The sequence below is a fragment of the Capra hircus genome, chromosome 6, assembly GCF_001704415.2.
Source record: "Capra hircus breed San Clemente chromosome 6, ASM170441v1, whole genome shotgun sequence".
Lineage (NCBI taxonomy): Eukaryota > Metazoa > Chordata > Mammalia > Artiodactyla > Bovidae > Capra > Capra hircus.
The window spans coordinates 12606348-12625712 of NC_030813.1; the positions used below are offsets into that span (position 1 = coordinate 12606348).

Sequence of the window (19365 nt, forward strand, 5' to 3'; positions counted from 1 at the left end):
TCTTTTCTATAACATTAAGTCATATGAATAAAAGGTCTGGGAAGCATTAACTGACCTAGGGAAGAAGCCACAAAGTTCTTATTTAAAGTCTATACCATTAACATTCTACATGGATGCTAATGTATTCAGGGGTGTGTGTGTGTAAATGAGGTGTCCTCTTTAGAGGGTAATTTGCTAATATCTTTCTAAATTAAAAATATACATATCCTTACCCAGCAATTTTCCTTTTAGGGGTATGCCCTACAGCGCATGCGTGCTCAGTCTTGTCTGACTCTATGCGACCCCATGGACTGTAGCCCACCAGGCTCCTCTGTCCATGGAGTTCTCCAGGTAGAATACTGGAGTGGGTTGCCGCTTCTTTTTCCAGAGGATCTTCCCGACCCAGGGATCAAACCCACACTGCTTGCATCTCCTGCATTAGCAGGTGGAGTCTGTACCTCTGAGCCACCAGAGAAGCCCATGCCCTATAGACACAGCCACAAAACTACCAGTGCACAAAGCTATTTCTGCCACTAACAAGAAACAACCTAGGCATCCATCAACCAAGGCCATTGATAAAATGGCCTCCTATACAGTGGAGTTAAATATGTATTTAAAAGAATTACAGAGATATTTCTATGCTGATGGATTATGTATGAGAAATACTGTTAATTACACAGCTTTATTTTTTAAATAATAGGCATAGACGTGAGCACTGCAGATTTTGTCTGAATACATGAGAAAGTGTTAGCAGTTACCCTTGAGGGATGGAGTTCGAAGATAAGATGTAGGCAGTGTGAGGGACTTATTTACATTTTATACCATTCCATATGATTTTAAGGTTTGAATTTTCACCAACTATAATAGATACTGCATTTAACATACATATACATATATACATACTAAAAGGCAAAGTAAATAATTCGGAATGCTACCTATTTAATAAGTCAACTAGGGATATTTTGAGATCCTCCCTTCCTCTAAATTCCTCAATTAAATAAATATGATCAGTATTATTAAATTACTTTAAACTATTTCAGTCATTTATTCTACATTATTAATTATCTTTGTTAAGAGTATTATGACTTCATACTAAATCTTTAAGAAACTTAAAGGAGCTTAATATTAACTTTATAATGTTTCAATTACGTAGTGGCCAGGTTCCTCTGCCCATGGAATTCTCCAGGCCAGAATACTGGAGTGGGTAGCCATTCCCTTCTCCAGGGTATCTTCCCAACCTAGGGATCGAATCCAGGTCTCCCACAATGCAGGCGGATTCTTTACTGTCTGGGCCACCAGGGAAGTGCTTATACTGTTTAAGTTAAGTAGTCACAAATGACATAAAAGTCAGACCAAAAAAGAAAACAGGAAAAGGCAAAAAATCCTGACAATCTTGCTTTAGTATGTTATATCATAGGAAAGATGAAAGGGTATACCTTTTAAATCCTGATTTATAAATAAGCCACATTGATTTTAGAATTCACTTCGCATCAGAAAAATTATTTAACATATAATTTCTAAACTGAAACATTCCTATTTCTCAGAAAATTACTGAACATCTCATTTATATGTATTTTAACTTTCATTTGAAGTTACATTTAGTACTGTTTACAATGAAAATATCTGATACAAGGTATCTAAAACAAGAAATTCAAATTGAATTTCAAATTAAATTCTGGTTGAACTTCAAATTAAATTCTATGACAACTGCATCTAACACAGTAATCTCTCCAAAATTTAGATATCCAAAGGAGGGTGGTGGGAGTTGTTTTGTTCTCAGTCTAAAGTTCTATTATTCAAAATTCCAGAGACAATAAAAGGCTTGCCCTGGTTCACACAGTGAGTTAACGCAGTCCCTGGATTTTTGAGTTCACAGTTTATCATTCTTTTCACTATTCCATGTGGTCTTCTTCAAAGGGGGAAAAAAGACCTTTTTAATGACACTTGGCAAACTATGTCATTCAACCCGAGCAGGTTTTGTTGCAGAAATGGGTCATATGCCTCTTACCTGTCCAGCTGAAGCCAAGGTGGTCAGCAATATATGCTAGCCTTTCCTCAATCCGTTCCTGCTCATCCTGCTGATCTACAGAAGGTCAAAAACAGAATGGCCAAAAGTTGTCCGTGACAGGAGAGGAACCACAGTACTACTGATCATCCAAAGAAAGACAGTCAACTGTCCAAATATCTGATTACAGCACAAGTTAACTATTACATTTTAAATCATATTAAACTGTGTGTTTGCCTGGTTTCTGGAATGGAATGGGGGGGGGATACATTTAATAAAAATCATGGAAACCATCTGCTTCCATATCTCTTTAATCAAGACTAGCCATTGGACATAATTGCATAAGCTACTGATTTCTAGTACTCTTACGACTTTCCTCTTAAATTGTCTGAGAGGATACTGCCCACCCTAAGATAATCATCTTGCTCATCAAAGAGCAGACAAATCATAAATGGGATGGAGAAGTGGAGTAATTAGTTAGGACCTCCTAATATTGCCTATGGGAGTATAAGATCACTTCTGAGTCACGTAGCAAAAAATCACTTCCAAGATTCAAAAGAGATCTAGATCACCGGTTGATCGGACCATCCTGGTTTTTTTCCGTATGGCCAGAAACAATGTTTATCTTGGTCCTGGTGACCTTGGAAGAAGGAAGAATAAAATGTACATAGTTGTATGTGTACCTTATATTAGTATGTATATATGTTTTTTGGGCAAAGTTGCTGTCTGCTTACCACTAAGTAAACTCAGATAATACTCCCACAGATTAAAATTTTGCCTTTTAACTTCCGTTAATTGATGGGCAGCATTTTAGGTCATGGTATCATGACATTTTTTATAATCCAAATTTAAGATAATAGTCTTTATTGTAGAGATATTGGAAGACCAGAGGCTTCTTCTCAAAGCCATTTATGGTTTCCTTTTTTCATAATTCAAAGGGTCATCATCCCCTCACAGTCAACTTAAATCATGCAAAGTTTGAGTTTTCGTTGTCTGCTGCATCTAATCAGAGTCCATTCTCTATTCATCTGTCGCATAAATGAAAAGCATGCTTTTACCTTATGACTGCTTAAAGTATTTACCATTGGTATCTGAAATCCAACCTTTCTAAATCAAAAACAAATCCACAACAATTAGAATTTCATGATATGTGAAATCATCTTGTGCAAACGGCTTTCTGATGATCATAAAATTGCAAAGTACTAATTATTTCAAAGTACACAAAGGTTAAGAAGAAAAAGCAATGAATCCTCATAATACAAAACCAAACCAAATAAATCCATGTGCTTAATTTGAGGCTAAGCCTGCAAAGTCAGAACAACAAAACTCAAAGCTTGCATGGCCTCACGTGCAGCAGCTAGAGAAAAGGCAAGATCCTGGTTGCCTGCAGATCATGTTTATGTTTTCCATAAGCATTCTCATTACTCAATCTTGAGATTGTTTCCACGGACAAGAGTATACAGAGAAAGCACAAAACACAAAGGGCTTACACAAACATAGTAACCACTACAGAAAGCTTAAAGGAAATGAGACACAAATCACCAAATAAAACAGACATACAAAAAAAACAAAACTATATCAATTTATGACATGCGTAGCACAGGGAATCCCAGTGGCTGGCAAATACCTTCAGCACGGTCATGGCCATTTTCATCAGGGATGCGTTCAATCAGAGTCTCAATGGACTCATCCCAAATGGGCCTTGTGTCAAAGATGTCCTCAGGAATTGAGTTCTCGGTCTCAACAGGTGGCAGGTTTTCAATTACTGAAACTTCCAGGGCACTACTACTTTCATCATCTGAAACTAAATCTTGCTCCCTTTCTGACTGTGTAAGTCTATCCACTAACTTGGACGCTTCATCACTAATCTCCTCAAAGAATTCTATGGAGTTCCTGTAAAGATCAAAGAAATGCTCCTTATTGTCTTTTGTGGGGCTTGTGGGCCCCCTGCAGGAAGATGTGGTGCTTTTGCTCTTTACTGGCAATCGGGATGTAAATATCTTTGGTCTTGTGGCCCCTTCCTCTGATTCTAACTCAAGCTCCTCTTCCTCACCCATGCTTTCTGTTTCTGTCTCAATGTAACTTCTAGTTTCTACTCGGCATTTGGTCTTCATGCCCAAACTGGCATCAGATTCAGATTTGCTTCTATCATCTGGTGCGCTGCTTGTCAAGTCCTGTCCCTGGGGACCATCTGTCTTCTTTAGAGGTGAGTCTAGATGTGAAGGTTGCTGCTCCACTCTTTGGGCAGGTGCTTTCACGGGGATTTTAGACTTTGGTTTTGCTTCATCTTCTTTACTTTCCTCATCCAGGCCGGGTAGAAAATCTTCAGAAAGGGAACTCTCATATTCCACCGACGGAGGTATTGAGGTTGAAGTGGGGATAGTCCTTACAGGGATTTTGGATTTGCTCTCAGTAGAAGGCACATTCTCCATGGGTGCAGTAGGGATTTCAATGACTGATTTCTGTTCCTCTGGGGAGGAATCGGGAGAATCATCACCCCGATCTGAATATATAGACCTAGTGACTGTGGAAAAATCTAACTGAACTTGTACAACTTGTTCAGGGAAGTCAGGGCAAGTGGTCTGCTTCACGCTGGACAGAGGAAGGGAATCACCCATTTGCCTGGTGGGTAGGTCCTCAAGCCCTGTAGAAGTAGCCTCTTTCATGGATGTTTCTATGGAGGCTGAAATGTCTATTTGGGAGCTAAGTGGGGTATCTGAAGTGTGTATTTCTTCTACCTCCTCACTCAGGTCATCTGGGAGTAACTCTGCTTCATCATCCACTGTTTCTTTTGATTCTGAGAGTGTTAATGACTCAGCTGACGTCTCCACCTGTGGGGCCTCAGCACCTGTACCCCCTTCTTTCATGTCTTGTGAGAGAGTCTCTTCCCTGGATTCTTGCCCAATTTGGAAAAAGTGAAAGCTTTCATCGGCATAGGACCTTTTGGTCATATCAATGGCACCACTTCGGGTCATCTCAAACAATTTTCCTTCCTGAAAGAGAAATGGATTTTGCTCACTGGTTGGGGTCCCCTCTTCAGTTGGGGTCCTAGCAGGAGTGGTGTCAGGGGTGGTACCCTGAGACTGTCTGTCTACCATCAAACCAAATATCTTCTGTTCTTCCTCTTTCACTCGAGCCTCAAAGGCTTCGTCATCCTCACGGATTTCACTCCAGGAATCAGAATCCACATCCGTTTTTGTGATAATGACTTTGCTTATCTGTTCACTGACAACTGTTGATGTTTTTTGTACAGTTGTCTCCAAAGATGAGGAGGCTCCATCTGACTGTACTTCCTGCAAGGTACTCTCTTGCTTGGATTCTACTTCCAAGACCTGGTCCTCAAAATTAGCTTCTTTACTTGAAACAGTTTTATCAGAGGAGCTTGTCTCTACTACATCTTCAACAGAGGATGTGATGGTAACAGAATACTCTTCAGAAGAATGAAAACTTGTGTGTCTTGTATCTGTTTGGGTTTTGCTTTCTTCACCAGAGAAAAAAGATTGAGAAGGAACATTTTCATACGGGCTTATGACTTGAGGCTCATAGATTTCATCCGTCTCTGTTGGGTCTGACACCGGAACATCCAAGGATGATCTATCAGTTTGAGTAGTAATGAGTGAATCTTGAATGGAACAGTCCTCTGGTAAGCTCTCAAAAGCTTGGTCAGTTTTTGCAACCTCCATTTCTGTAGCAGAAGCTGTAGAGACCACGTCTTCATCTAATTCTTTTGCTTCAGATGCTGGACAAAGAGGTAAAGAGGAGAAAGATGGAGAGCTTTCACTGGGGGGATCTGCTTGTGGAGATTTGACTCCAGGAACATCAAGCTCTTCTTCTAGGTCTTTCTCACTAGTGTCTTGGAGGGCTAGTGATTCCTTATGGATAACTAGCTGCTCACTGACATCGTCACCAGGGGAACTGCGGAGACCTGAAGAGACAGGAGCGGCTGAGTTGGTAGGACTCCCAATCTCACACCCAAGGCTATCACAAAGTTTTGGTTGATAAGTATCTCCATTCAGATCATCATAAGATATCTCTGGTCCATCAATGGGAAGAGCATGACTGTCTTCAGGTAAGCGAGATTTGTAATCTTTTTCTTCTTCTGATTTATCTGAATCTTCCTGAGCATCTTCATTCATCTTAAAAGTGTATTGTTTGGAAACGATGGGCTGGAATTGTATTTCTTCAGGACTGGAATTTGAGTCTATGCTGGATGGAAGTGGGGAAGGAGGCTGCACTCGAATAACTGGCTCTGCCAAGAGACCTGAGTCAGCACCTTTCTTCAGCTGTGTCAACTCAGGTTCACTTTCTGAGGAGGAAGAAGCCTTCCTGCCCTCTGCTGTTACTACCACAGGAGCGTCACTTTCATCCTCGACACTCTCTGTGTGTTTTGGTTCATCCGTGTCTGCTGAACAGTCGACATCTGCATCAGAGGATGAAGAAGATTCTTCCTGCTTGGGTTCCCTTTTGTAGTCCCTTTTCTGCTTTGCTTCTTGTTCAAGTTCATCAAACGTTTTGACTTTGGTTACCATTTTAAACATTTCCTCTTCCGGTGTGAACCTCTTTTTCTCCCCATTTTCTGAGTCGTCCTCCTCCGCACATTCAGGAATCACAGCTGGTTTGGGCGTGTCTGTGGTTTTGGGCGTGACCTCGTAGCTAACTTCTTCGGAGCTGGGGGTGTCTGGGGAAAGGGGGCTCTTCCCCGAGCTCTCCATGAGTGACGTCTGCTCGAGGCTGTCATCCTCGGCACTGCCGTCGGGGTCTCGGAGCAGCCGGGACCGCACAGAGGCCACTTCCGTGAAGAGCTCGGTCTTGGCAACAGCTGAGGGAAGAGGAAAGTGACTTGGGAGAATTCCAGCCTTCATCTTTGGTTCAACGGGGCTGCTTTCAAGAGAGTCACGGCAAGGGGATTCCTTCAGGGGACTCGGTTCCAGAGAATCAGGAGTTTTGTGTGAGGAGTTATCTTCCAGCACAGGGCTGGCCTCCAGGGAGTCTTTGTGGCTCACAGCGAAGGATTCATCAGCCCCGGGGCTGAAAACCTCACTCTCGCGGCTAGGGAGTGCGAGTTCTAACCCTTGCGGACTTCTAATGGCTGCCTGGGGCTTTGGTTCAGTCCCTGAGCCTGCCTTTACAGCAGCCTCGGACAACGGCGAGGCCTCTGCCTCCTCTGAGGGCTTGGTGGCTATGGATTCCTGAGCTTCGGTATCAGTTTGCGGCTCGTGGGATGGACTAATGTGTGCAACCGGACCTTCGTCACAGGTCGCTTCCTCAGTCGGTCCTTCGGGTGTTTCTTTTGCTAATGATACACTCTGACCACCAAGGCTGTCGCCTTCTTGTGGGGGGCACATGTCTTTGGAAGGGTCTGGGGTGGCCTCTGTCAGCTGACACTCAGCAGAGGACTCTGCTGCCTCGGTGACTGCAGCGCCTTGCCCTTCAGAACCATCAGCAACATCTTTGGTTGAGGGATGTCCTTTTTCGGAATGACTTTCTGGTGCTGTTTCTAACTTGGTAGTTTCATGTGTTTCCCCAATTTGCTCCTCACTTTTCTTTGGCGAGAAGGAAAGGCTCTCTGGGCTTGTCTCAGGGGTCTCGGCTAGGCCCTCATGCTTATAGCTTTCCTCTGAACTAATCTGAGGGGTCCCTTCCATCAGGCTGCCACACGGAGAATCTGCCACGCCTTCGGGCTTCAGGCTCTCAGAACTGCCAGGTAAAGTGCCACTCTGCAAAGACAGGGCTGGGAGGAACTCATCTTTCATGTAATCTAGTGGAAATGTCGTGTTGAAAGGACTAGTGAGCACTTGGTCTAAGTGAAGCTGTGCCTTCTCAGGCTCCTCAGTCATACGGAACTGCTGGTATTTGTCATTGTCTTCCAGTTCTTGCTTAATGACGTCAGAAAAGTCAGTGGAGGTTTTCCGGTCTGGGCTGATCTGGAGATCCATGTCTCCCTGGTCGTCGGCCAGCTTTTCTTTGGGGACTTCGCTATCTTTATGGCTTTCTTCTTCAGGCACTGGCTGAACAGGTTCGGGTGTTTTGTGGTTGAGAGATTTCTCCTTTTCTCCAGCCCCATCTTCTCTCTTTAACCCTGTGGAGGAAGCACGGACTGCTCTTCTGGGTTCTGAGAGTCCCGTGACCAGGAACCTCTGGCCTCGTTTGATTGTCTGACTCTCCATTTTCTGCACTTCTCTTGGGGTTACTATCGGCCCCCTTTCTTTTTCTAGCCGGCCTCTGCCTTTTTCTTGTGGCTGTTTTTGTTTTGCAGATTTGTGCTCAAAGAGTCCGGTCTTGTGTTTCGACGGGTCCTGACCTGACTGGAAAGCTTTCATCAGCTCCCGAACAGACATGGTCTCCTCGATTCTTTCTGTTTTTGAGGTGGGGGAGACAGGTGGTTGTTTGTCTGTTTTCCCAGAAGGTGACACTGGCAGGTGCTTCTCAGTTTTCCCGGAGCTTGAGGCAGGAGAATGCTTTTCCATCCTTCCAGCAGGTGACACCAGCAAGCGTTTCTCTGTTCTGCCAGGAGACACTGGCGGATGTTTCTCGGTTCTCCCAGAGGGAGATCCAGGGGGGCGTTTATCTGTCTTACCTGACGGTGAAACAGGTGGGTGTCTTTCTGTTTTTGCAGAAGAGGACACAGGGGAGTGTCTTTCCGTTTTGGTCGAGGGTGACACGGGTGAGTGTTTCTCAGTTTTACTTGAAGATGACACAGGGGAGTGCCTTTCAGTTTTTGCGGAGGGTGACACGGGTGAGTGTTTCTCGTTCTTACTCGACGGTGATACCGGAGGGTGCCTTTCTGTTTTGGCAGAGGAGGAAAGAGAAGTGTGTCTTTCTGTTCTAGAGGAGGCGGATGCTGGCGCATGCCTCTCTGACTTCAGAGAGGGGGATGCAGCCAAATGTGTCCTTTGTGTTATCTTTTTTGGCACATCCTCTTTGCCTTTGACTCTGACAGGCAACTTGCTTCGACCTTTCTGTTCATCTTCCACTCGTTTCTGAAGGGCCTTCACCTTGTCCTTTATGGAACCAATGGGCGTTTCCTCTATCAAAGGTGATGTAGCTTTTACAGCGGGAAGAGGCTCGGGGGCTGAACCTGTGTCTTCATCTAATGATTCTTCTGAACTCCCTTTTTTAAGTTCTGTTTTTTCTGCACTAGCTTGTGAGCTGTCCTCCTTCTGCTTTTGTTTCTCCTTTAATTTCCTTCTCACCGGCTTCTTTATCCCCAGGCTTGGTTTGGGCTGTTTCTGTGTACTCTGTGTCTCCTCTGAGGGTGCATCCTTGCCTTCGCTTTCTGAGCGCCTGCTGGGACCCTGAGCCTCACGCTTCTCCCCTACCATACCTCGCTCCTTCTGGGGCTGCTCTTCGTGAGGAGGCACGTAGGAGTTCAGATCCTCAGTAAGGTAGTTCACTAGCCCCGTTGAGTCTTTCTCTACTTCTGCTTTGGTCTCTTTATCTAGTCTAATTTCTATGCATGGGTATTCGGTGATCTCTGAAGATGCTTTTTGCTTAGCCTCCTCTATCTCCTCCTCACTGACAATGACCCACTCCTCCTCCTCTAACTCTTTCTCTGGCTGAGACCTTGGCACACTGCCTTCATCTCCTGTGCAGGTTCCGCTTCTCAGGATTTCATTCACCTTCTCTAAGTCCTCTTTAACTCTTTCAACAATTTCAAAAGGCTCCCCTGGCTCTTCCTCCGCAGCCTTCACCAGCTCCTTCACTTTGATGGAACCTGCCCTATCAGATCCATCTGTGGTCAAGATGGCGGTCATTTTGATCAAATCTTGTTTCATCTCAGAAACTTCAGAGAGCAAGTCCGGACTTGCCAGGACAGGAACTTCATTAACCAGGTGACTTTTCAGGACAGATGTTTCTGTAGATTCTGTCTCATCATCTTTGATGTGAATGGAAAAACATCGAAAGTAAAATGGAAATCAAAAAAGATATTGGCAAATGTAATCAGGACTGAAACGACACAGTGTCTTTTCCTGTTGTGGCGGGAGGGACAACAAAATGGGCTGGGAATGGTGGATCCACAAGGTCTCAGGATACAAAAGCAAAGCAAGGCTAACGGAAAAAAAAACTGAAAAGGAAAAATGAGCAGGAAATAACTTGCTTAATTTTCTCACTTGTAGCACATCCACACATATAACAAAGCTTTAACAAATAATCAAGACACACACAATCACAAAACAACGAACGCAGTGAAATTACACAGAGCTATCTCAAGATTGTTCAGATGTTACAGATCAATGTCGAAAAAAAATGAATATGGGAAAAAAAAGGAAAAAAGCATTAGAAATCGCAGATAGTTGATTTCCTCTAGGAGAAAGCCAGTAGTAGCAAACTCAGAATACTTCCTAATGATGTATATACATTATTTAATCATAGAAAAATCTGGAACGCAGCATGTTTAGTTCTGCCAATATACAACGACTATATAAAATATATCTGAATCAGCTGCAAACCGGCATTTCATCTAAGGGAAATTCACACCTAACAGTGAAACAAACAGTCTTGTGCTGAGAGGCATGGTCCTTTCCTTGGAGCAACCTCCTTGCTTAGACACATAATGGACAGACCAAGGAGGGAAAGAAAGGAAAGGAAAGAAAAACAACAAAAACGATTGTGATTAAACTTATATGTGAGTCCAAAGTTAAAATGTGATGCATGGCAACCCAAATCAGAGACAGTCACACGGGACACACGCACAGTTTATGTAAGCCAAGTTATTTCCATGCAAAGCAAAGGTGCACTAAAACTGGTGGGAGAGGCAGCCTTGCGGAGATGCACGGGCGGGAAGATGGTGAGAAATTAGAACAAATGCGGAAAACGACTGTGGTGAAGCATAGTTATTTCCCTAAAAGTCCATACACAAGATGCTCAATGCAGTATGCTTGAGGCATGGGCAGTGGGTGCCTGCACCCATTAAAGCAAGGAGGAAAACTCAAACTCTTTTAGAATTTACTCAGGAAAAGACCTTAGTTCAAAAAGCCCTTTCAACAGAGCTCTTCTTTGGAGATTATTTCATACCTGGATGAAGATTATTTTATGACTGTTTTTACACTAAAAGAAAGCCAAACATGGGACTTCCCTGGCAGTTCAGTGGTTAAGAGCTGCCACTACAGGGGATAAGCATTTGATCCCTGGTCGGGGAACTAAGATCCCACATGCTGCACAGTGTAGCCCCCACAATGGGAGGCCAAATGTAAGCCTATATTTGAAAATTTTTAAACAGTCACGATACCTTGATTCATTCAGGAGGATTAATGGCACTATATCAATATAGTAACCTTTTTTTTTTTAAATGATTGAGCCAGATGGATGAATTTTTAATTCCTGTAAGCTTGTATCCAAGGAATAAAGGGTCATTTAAATAAACATTGGTACCAAAGAAAAAAGTGGAATAATAAAATCTCTTTATAAAAAGGAATTAATGAAATCAATAATAATGTAAAATTTTTTATAAACATAACTGCCTTCTCTTGAGAGAATATTTGTTGGGATATACTCTGTGAAATGCAATATAAAGATACATTTAACTTATATTAATACAGATTTGTTCAGATATAAAACAATGAAAACATCCAGAATTTTAAATATGCTAGTCCTAAACAAAGATTTATAGTGGTTAATAATGGCAACTAGCTTGTATCTTACATCATGATCTCAACCCTCATATTTAAGAGGGTAAAGAGACTCAATTAAAAGTATTTCAAAAACTTAGCAGTAAATTAACATTGTGCTAGGACTTCAAGAAAGCGGGGGGTGGGGGGGAGGGGGGCGGGCGGGGGAGAGTCCAAAGATTACTGCATTGGGCCTAAAGACCATATTAAACATACTTCTAAGTTTTCTCTTTTCAGGAATAGCACTCTGAAATACAGTAAATCAAAGTAAATCTTTAGATGAATAAACATTAAAAATCAGATTTTTTTTTCTAAAGCATTTGGGGCATAAGAGTAAGAAAGAATCCTGAAAAACTCAATTTCTTCCACACAAGAACCTAGTCACCAGAAACAAGCCAACAAACTGAAAATTTAACTGAATGTTACAAACCTAAAATGAGCTCTAAGATAGCTCTCTCAATGTCTATAAAAATCAGTTCTTTCTGTACTATATTATGTTTAGGCTTTGCATCATTATTTAAAATTAGCCCTATTATGACATTATGACATACTGTTATGCTTAGTAATTTCATCCAGGAGGTTTTCATTTTTGCTTTTCCTGGTTCTTAATTTTTTCAGAACACTTTTATAATTAGACCTCAGCCCTAGAGAAGTCAGTTACACTTCACCACAGTAAGAGGTGCAAGGGGTCGGGGGGTGGTGTGAGGGGAACATTAGCTTTAGCTGAGAACTATTAAGACAGTATCACTTTTGCAGGTGTGGCCTACATAAGTAGTGAGCTCTCTACTGATGTTAGGGTCGCTTGATATAAAAAGTGATACTGTCACTTCAGAGCTTAAAAAAATGAGATGACAATGTTATGCTAACAAATGGACAAAAACGGTATGGTGAGTTTCTAAACAAGCATAACAGCAAAAGCAGGGTTAACAGGGATCCAAAAGAAAGTGAATGCTTAGATGAATAATCATTGCATTTTACTGATAATTTGCTCACAAATTAGATATATTCATAATTTAACTGGCCAAGCTGCTTCTCTAAAAATATATTAATGATTAATAAGGATAATATAAAAATATAATTATTATAATGGTTAGTAATGGCAACTAGCTTGCATCTTAATTCATGCTTTTCTTTATTGTAGCCAGCTTTCAAACAAACTCAGTTTTATTTGAAATCTTACTTTTTTCTGATGTCATATCGATCTGAAAGAAAAGATACATAAATTGGTTACAAATAGTGTTGTGTCCCACATCCCCGATGTACACAATAAACTCTATCATAATTATAAACATGGGAGACACCATAAGTTATAGGAAGGTCAGAGTAATTTGCTACAGTTCTTCCCCAAGAGTGTCTTTGATTCTTATCCTAGCTTTGGAAAAAACAAATCTGCTTTCTAGACTCTATGGGTAGAAAGTCCTTCCCAACATGTTTCTTTGGGAAGATAAGACCTAGAGGTGTTTGCTGTTAGAAATACATATTAGGGAAAAGGGCCAGGAAAAAAAAAAGTGAAGTAGGTATAAAACAGTAAGTGTCAATTTAGTTGAGAAAAAGCAAAGAACATGCCAGGGTGATATGTTCTATAAAAACAGTTTCATTATTAGTTACAAGACAGAATTCCAAATCCCCAAAATAACACAAACTAGATCTATTGCACTGAATAGTTCCTGAAAATATTCAATAGAAAATTGCAAGCCTAATAGAAAAACTCATTTGGATATAATAGCAAAACTGGTTTCATAACTGTGTTGCTCTCTCAACAAAGTATGTAGGTGTCATTTTGACCAGCCTGGGGATCGAGTCATCAGCTACAGAAGGGAAACTGAATATGTGAGGCAAAGAGTGACCGTACACTTGAGGGTAAGCATGGCTTCAGTCTTGTAAGTTTATTGTGCATCTGGTCATACACGGTAGGACAAGGAGTCTATAATTACCCCTCTCATCCTGCTCCACGGCTGGTATGAATAAAGAAGGGAATTGATGGGTAGTCTCTGAACAGATAAAGGCCTTAAATTTTAAGCTGGTGAGCACAAGGGTATTTATTATGTTTTTCTTTAGGGTTTTGTATTTCAAATCCATCAGAATAACATCAAAAAATAAAACTGGTATATTTGAAAACATTTATGTGAAACAAATAACAATTCCATTTTTCTTAGAGATAGGAAGCAATATGTTAATTAAGTATAGTAACTTTTTCAATAATTTCTTTTGTTTCTATAACGCTTAGGCATTTTCAGATCTTTATTAGGAAAACAAAATACTTTCTTTGACTATCAAAGCAGGTATAATTCAAATGGCTATTTATTCAAGGTAACCTCTCTAAGACTCATTTTTTTCCTCTGTCATATAGCACCTATGGTATGACAATATACATCTTTTAGTATGACTGTGAGATCGCTGTTGATGGGGTATGTGGAATACTTAATATAAGTGTCTACCTTATAAGAAGCGCTCATTATTAGTAGAGTTCTGCATTATAATATTAGTACAGTAAAATGGATGAACTATATGTTCCTTTTGATTTCAGTGGTTCTCAAACTTTTTGTTCTTAAGACTCCCTTTATACTCCTAAAAAAATCCTGGGGAGTCTCAAGAACTTTTGCTTATGTTTAATATATATAAACGTGTATCTGTATTATAAATGACAGCTGAGAAAATACAAGAACCCGAGTGTAAACAAGCACACATTCCATCATGTCGGGGTGAGAATGTCGTCATATGCAATGCAGCCTCTGGAATACTTCTGTGTAGCTTGTGAGGATACGGGGGCAGAAAGGCAAATGATGACTCAGTATTAAGGAAACGGTTTTATCCTCCTGGCATCTCCTGACCAACCTTTGAGAACCACTGAGACTGTGGTTTGATTGTCAGTAATTGGTAGAGAAATCTGTATTATTGCACAGACAGGTAATAATTTATAGAGAAGTCTTAGCGTCCTATGAAATGAGTCCGTAACATGAGAAAACAGGTTCAGGGAGTTAAGGAAAACTGTGACCCTTCAATTACTGAAAACAACTGCATAACCACTCTCTGTTAATCTTGTGCTCTTTATCAGTGGTTACAGCAATGGTACAGCCATTAACAAGCGACAAGGCCATATGATTACCTCTTCCTCCTGTTCTTGATCTGACTCTGATTCCTGGCCACCCCAAGACGCCATGCAAGATGGAGAAAGAGGGCAGGAAGAGTAGAGAGTATTTAGAAGAAAAGACAAGACTAAATACCCTGACAATAAACATCAACAGGCAAGCATACAGTTAGCATTCACATATTTTTTCTTACTAACAGTTTGCAGAAGACAAGCACAAAAATTAAAGAAGATTGATTTAAATGCAAACATCTATAGAGTCAAAAGACAAAAGAACCAAAATTATAAATATACTAATCTATTAGACAAAAGAACGAATATTATAAATGTATTCATTTCAGATATAGGTTACCAGCAGTCACAAAGTGTGACATTTCGTGGATTTGATGGCATATGTCTACAGAAATGGTGATGATAATATTTCAGCATAATATCTTGATGCTTTTGAACTGTGGTATTGGAGAAGACTCTTGAGAGTCCCTTGGACAGCAAGGAGATCCAACCAGTCCATCCTAAAGGAAATCAGTCCTGAATATTTATTGGAAGGACTGATGCTTAAACTGAAACTCCAATACTTTGGCCACCTGATACGAAGAACTGGCTCATTGGAAAAGACCCTCACTCTGGGAAAGATTGAAGGCGAGAGGAGAAGGGGATGACAGAGGATGAGATGGTTGGATGACATCACCGACTCAATGGACATGTGTTTGAGCAAACTCCGGGAGCTGGTGAAGGACAGGGAAGCCTGGCGTGCTGCAGTCCATGGGGTCGCAAAGAGTCAGACACAGCTGAGCAACTGAACTGACTATCTCAGCCATTACAGGTATTGATTAAACATGTAAAAGCCACAAATGAACATGCATTGAAGATATTTTCAATACACAGGCAATACTTAGGAGTTCTCTTGTAATAAAGAGCTACTCTGTTCTAAAATATATCTAAACTCTACCATGTTTGTCAATGTTTTCTTTTTGTTTTAGTTACTAAATGGAGAGCTGTCCGGGACCATCATAGAATTAATAACTGTGCTGGATATATCTTGACTTAGATATAAAAAGGAATAATGAACTAAATGCTTTCTTTTATAGCATACTGGAAGCTCATTTGAATCAGAGACAAAGCTCATTCATCTTTACACATCACTCAGATGGACTGCCCCAGCATTTACATATTTCTCTGTGGTTCTTATTTGGCATTCTGCTTCAGTGATTCAAAAGTACTCAGCACTACAACCCCCAAAGTACATTCTTTACCACTGGAATGCTATTAGATAACAGTTATTTGGATGCATGTCCCTATCACTGTATTTTAATTCTTGTAATAACATGTAAATTTACATATGCAGATTGTGGTATTTCATTTTGATCATTAAATAAGAACTTAGTGTTAAATACGATGCTACATAGTTTTCTCCATGTGACCGAGTTCTAATTTGTAAGAATAATTAATCATGAAAAATGGTGAGTGAAAATAAACATAGAAAATGTTCTGCTTCACAGAGTTAAGATTTAGGATTTTAAATATGTTTCCACCTCTCCTCCTGGGCTTCCCTTGTGGCTCAGTAGATAAAGAATCAGCCTGCAATGAGGGAAACCTGGGTTTGATCCCTGGGTTGGGAAGATCCCCTGAAGGAGGAGGGAAAGGCTACCCACTTCAGTATTCTGGCCTGGAGAATTCCATGGACTGTAGAATCCACGGGGTCGCAAAGAGTCAGACACGACTGAGCGACATTCACTTTCACCTTTCACCTCTCCTCCAAGTCTCACCTGCTAGTATCCCACTTCTCAACCTCTAAAATACACTCTGAAAACTTGCTATAACCTTCTGTAAATTGCCACATGGGAACTTTCCATTAAAAAGGAATACTGGTCAAAATTTTTCAAAAAATAAAAGAAGCTTTTCCCAACATTTAATCTATTCCCTAGTCTTCTTTGATTTTATCAGAGTAATCAAGGAATTCTGTAAAGAGGAGAAGTTTGACTAGAAAGAAAAACTTCTAGTAGATTTGGGTCAAGTATTAATTTTCCTTTCAACAATGTTTCAAATCTATTCCTATAACATGTGAGTATTTTGTATACTCATCATGTTAAAATAGTTGGAACAATGAATCTGATGCTCTCCAGACAGTACAGGTTACAGAATGAACACATAATTATTTTAGCAACAAGGTAAAATACCCTGAAGTTGCTCTGAATTTCATAATACATAATCCACCTGTGAACTGGCAGTAAACAGAAGCTAATAGACTCGTAATGTTTTGGCAGGGTCGAAAGCACTACTAGCATGGTGCCAGGAGGGCGCATAAAAACAATAAGGAAGGCAAAGTGAGTAATTTCATGTTCCAAATCAGTCCAAAAGGTTACATCTTCCATTGAAATCTTCTCTCTTCCATATCCAATACATATTTATAGAAACTTTTCCATCAAAGTGAATTTAATGCAAAATAAGGTAGAGCTACTTTTTTCCCTACTTAAATGGAAAATCACAAACTGGACAGGGTATCAAAAATGACTATTATACATGGTTGCATTCAGTGTCTTTGCCTGTATCTATTCTAAAGGATTTGAAAATCAAATCCTCTACAGCCTGAATTGCACTACAGCAGATTATTATACCTTCGTATAAATTGGCAGGGTGATGTTTAAGTTGCAAATAGCTTGGTGCACCAGGCCTCTTGTAGATTTTGGCTCTTTCATAAATGATAGTCGTCCGCAAGGTTCCTGAGTCGTATCACGTACCTTGAACAAGAAAGGCATACATGCTTCACTCACGTGTGATACACACTGTTTACTTTAGTGAGATGACACTCAAAACAACCAGAGAAAAGTAACATTCACTTGGTGATGCTAAGCGAGGATTTGGAAGTGTTCCTTTTCCCCTTTCCTATTATCATTCAGAATGATTTAAAAAATCATTCAGCTTTTTAAATATTGTGATAAAGTGTACGTAACACAAAACTGACCATTCCCACTTATATTCTTACCATTGTTATGCATACGACTCAGTGGCAGGAAGCTCATTCACAAAGTTATGTGATTATCACTACTGCGCAAAATTTCCCATCATCCCAAACAGCAACATTACACCATTAAGCAATAACTTCCCATTCTCCTCTCTCTCTAGCACCTAACAGCCTCTTCTTAACTTTCTGTCCCTATAAATTTGCTTGTTCTAGGTACCTTGTATAGACAGAGTTATACAATCTTTGTTCATTTGTATTTGTTATTTCAGGTTGCATAATATTATTAAGATTCATTCACATTGCAATATATACCAGAATTTCATTTTTTTTTAAATTGTGTTAAATTGTACATAAAACATCATTTCAACCATTTTTACATGTGTAGTTTACTAGCATTAAGTACATACACATTGTTGTACAATCATTACCACCATGCATCTTCAGAATGTTTGCACCTTCACAGACTGAAACTGTTTCCATAAAACAATAGTTTTCTATTCCTTCCTTCCCCCATATCCTGGTAACCACTATTCTATTTTCTGACTAGTTGACAACTCTAGGTATCTCATGTAAGAGGAAACATACAATATTTGTCTTCTGGTGTCTGGCTAGTTTTACTCATTTAAGGCTGAATAATATTACATTGTATGCATATATCACATTTTGTATATCCATTCATCTGTCGATGGATGTTTAGAGTATTTCCACTTTTTGTCTATTGGGAATAATGCTGCTATGAATATTGCAAGTAACTGGTTGAGTCCCTGCTTTCAATTTTTGGGGAATTGTTAGATGATATGCTAATTCTATGTTTTAACTTATTGAGGAACTGTCATACTATTTTCCATAGTATGGAATGGCTACACCATTTTATATTCTTTCCAGCAAGGCATCAGGGTCCCCATTTCTCCATATCCTCACCAATATTTGCTATTTTGTTTTGTTTTTGATAATAGCCATCCTAATGAGTACTGAGTGGTATCTCATAGTGGTTTGAATTTGAATTTCTCTGCTGTTAAACATCATTTCATGTGTTTATTGGTCATTTGTACATCTTCTTTAGAGAAATATTTAAGTCATTTTCCTATTTTTGTATTTGAAAACTTTTGCCCACTAACAATATCAAATATTAGCATAATTACATAGCATAGTAAATGGATCCATTACCCCTTAGAAGAACCTATCTTTAATCAGGAAAACCACTGAACCAGAAATGGCACAATGAAGGCTTTCAGTAGAGATCTTGAGAAAACAGACATTAAAACTTAAATAGAATTATTGTTTCCTTTTATTTCATGAATCTCTCCCTCATACTCATTTTTGTTCTCTTCTGAACTGGTATCTAAAATGTAACTTGCATATGTTAAATTATGGTAAATTGCATATGTTAAATATGATAAATTCCTAACTTAGATTAACATTCCTAAACAGGGACAACAAATTCATGGTACATTGAAGTGTCTCCACAAATGTTTATTGAATGAATTTATGAACGTATATCCAGTCTATTGCTCTATCTGGGATAATTTCTTGATAGATTAACTGGGTTTTTAAGAGCTTTTACTATAAAAATTTGTCACTAAGAACTCTTTTTGGTTCCACATTTGTGAAGTTCATATATCAAAAAAAAAAATTTAAGCACAAATATTTAAAAGAAATAATAGTTAAAAAATAGAGAGGCTTCTCTTAAAATTTGGAAAAGAATGACCAGTTTTCCTAATTA

At 39.9% G+C, this 19365-nt stretch overlaps 1 protein-coding gene and 1 long non-coding RNA gene across 5 annotated transcripts in view; one reads left to right on the top strand and one right to left on the bottom strand.

Annotated features, from left to right (window-relative positions):
- ANK2 (ankyrin 2) overlaps window positions 1-19365 on the bottom strand; it is a 574309-nt gene that overhangs the window by 18283 nt on the left and 536661 nt on the right. For 2 of the 4 annotated variants that reach the window (XM_018049206.1, XM_018049205.1), the window contains 5 exons: window positions 17296-17418; window positions 14699-14731; window positions 12773-12794; window positions 3612-9860; window positions 1988-2062 (listed from right to left, as the gene is read on the bottom strand). In XM_018049206.1, coding sequence (XP_017904695.1) covers window positions 1988-2062; window positions 3612-9860; window positions 12773-12794; window positions 14699-14731; window positions 17296-17418 — 6502 coding nt within the window. The remainder of the gene's footprint in view (window positions 1-1987; window positions 2063-3611; window positions 9861-12772; window positions 12795-14698; window positions 14732-17295; window positions 17419-19365) is intronic. The other 2 variants (XM_018049207.1, XM_018049208.1) reach the window with 1 other exon arrangement.
- Window positions 9732-16221, top strand: LOC108636203. Its single transcript, XR_001918169.1, has 3 exons — window positions 9732-9816; window positions 13358-13452; window positions 14648-16221. It is a non-coding gene; the product is annotated as an uncharacterized LOC108636203 (long non-coding RNA).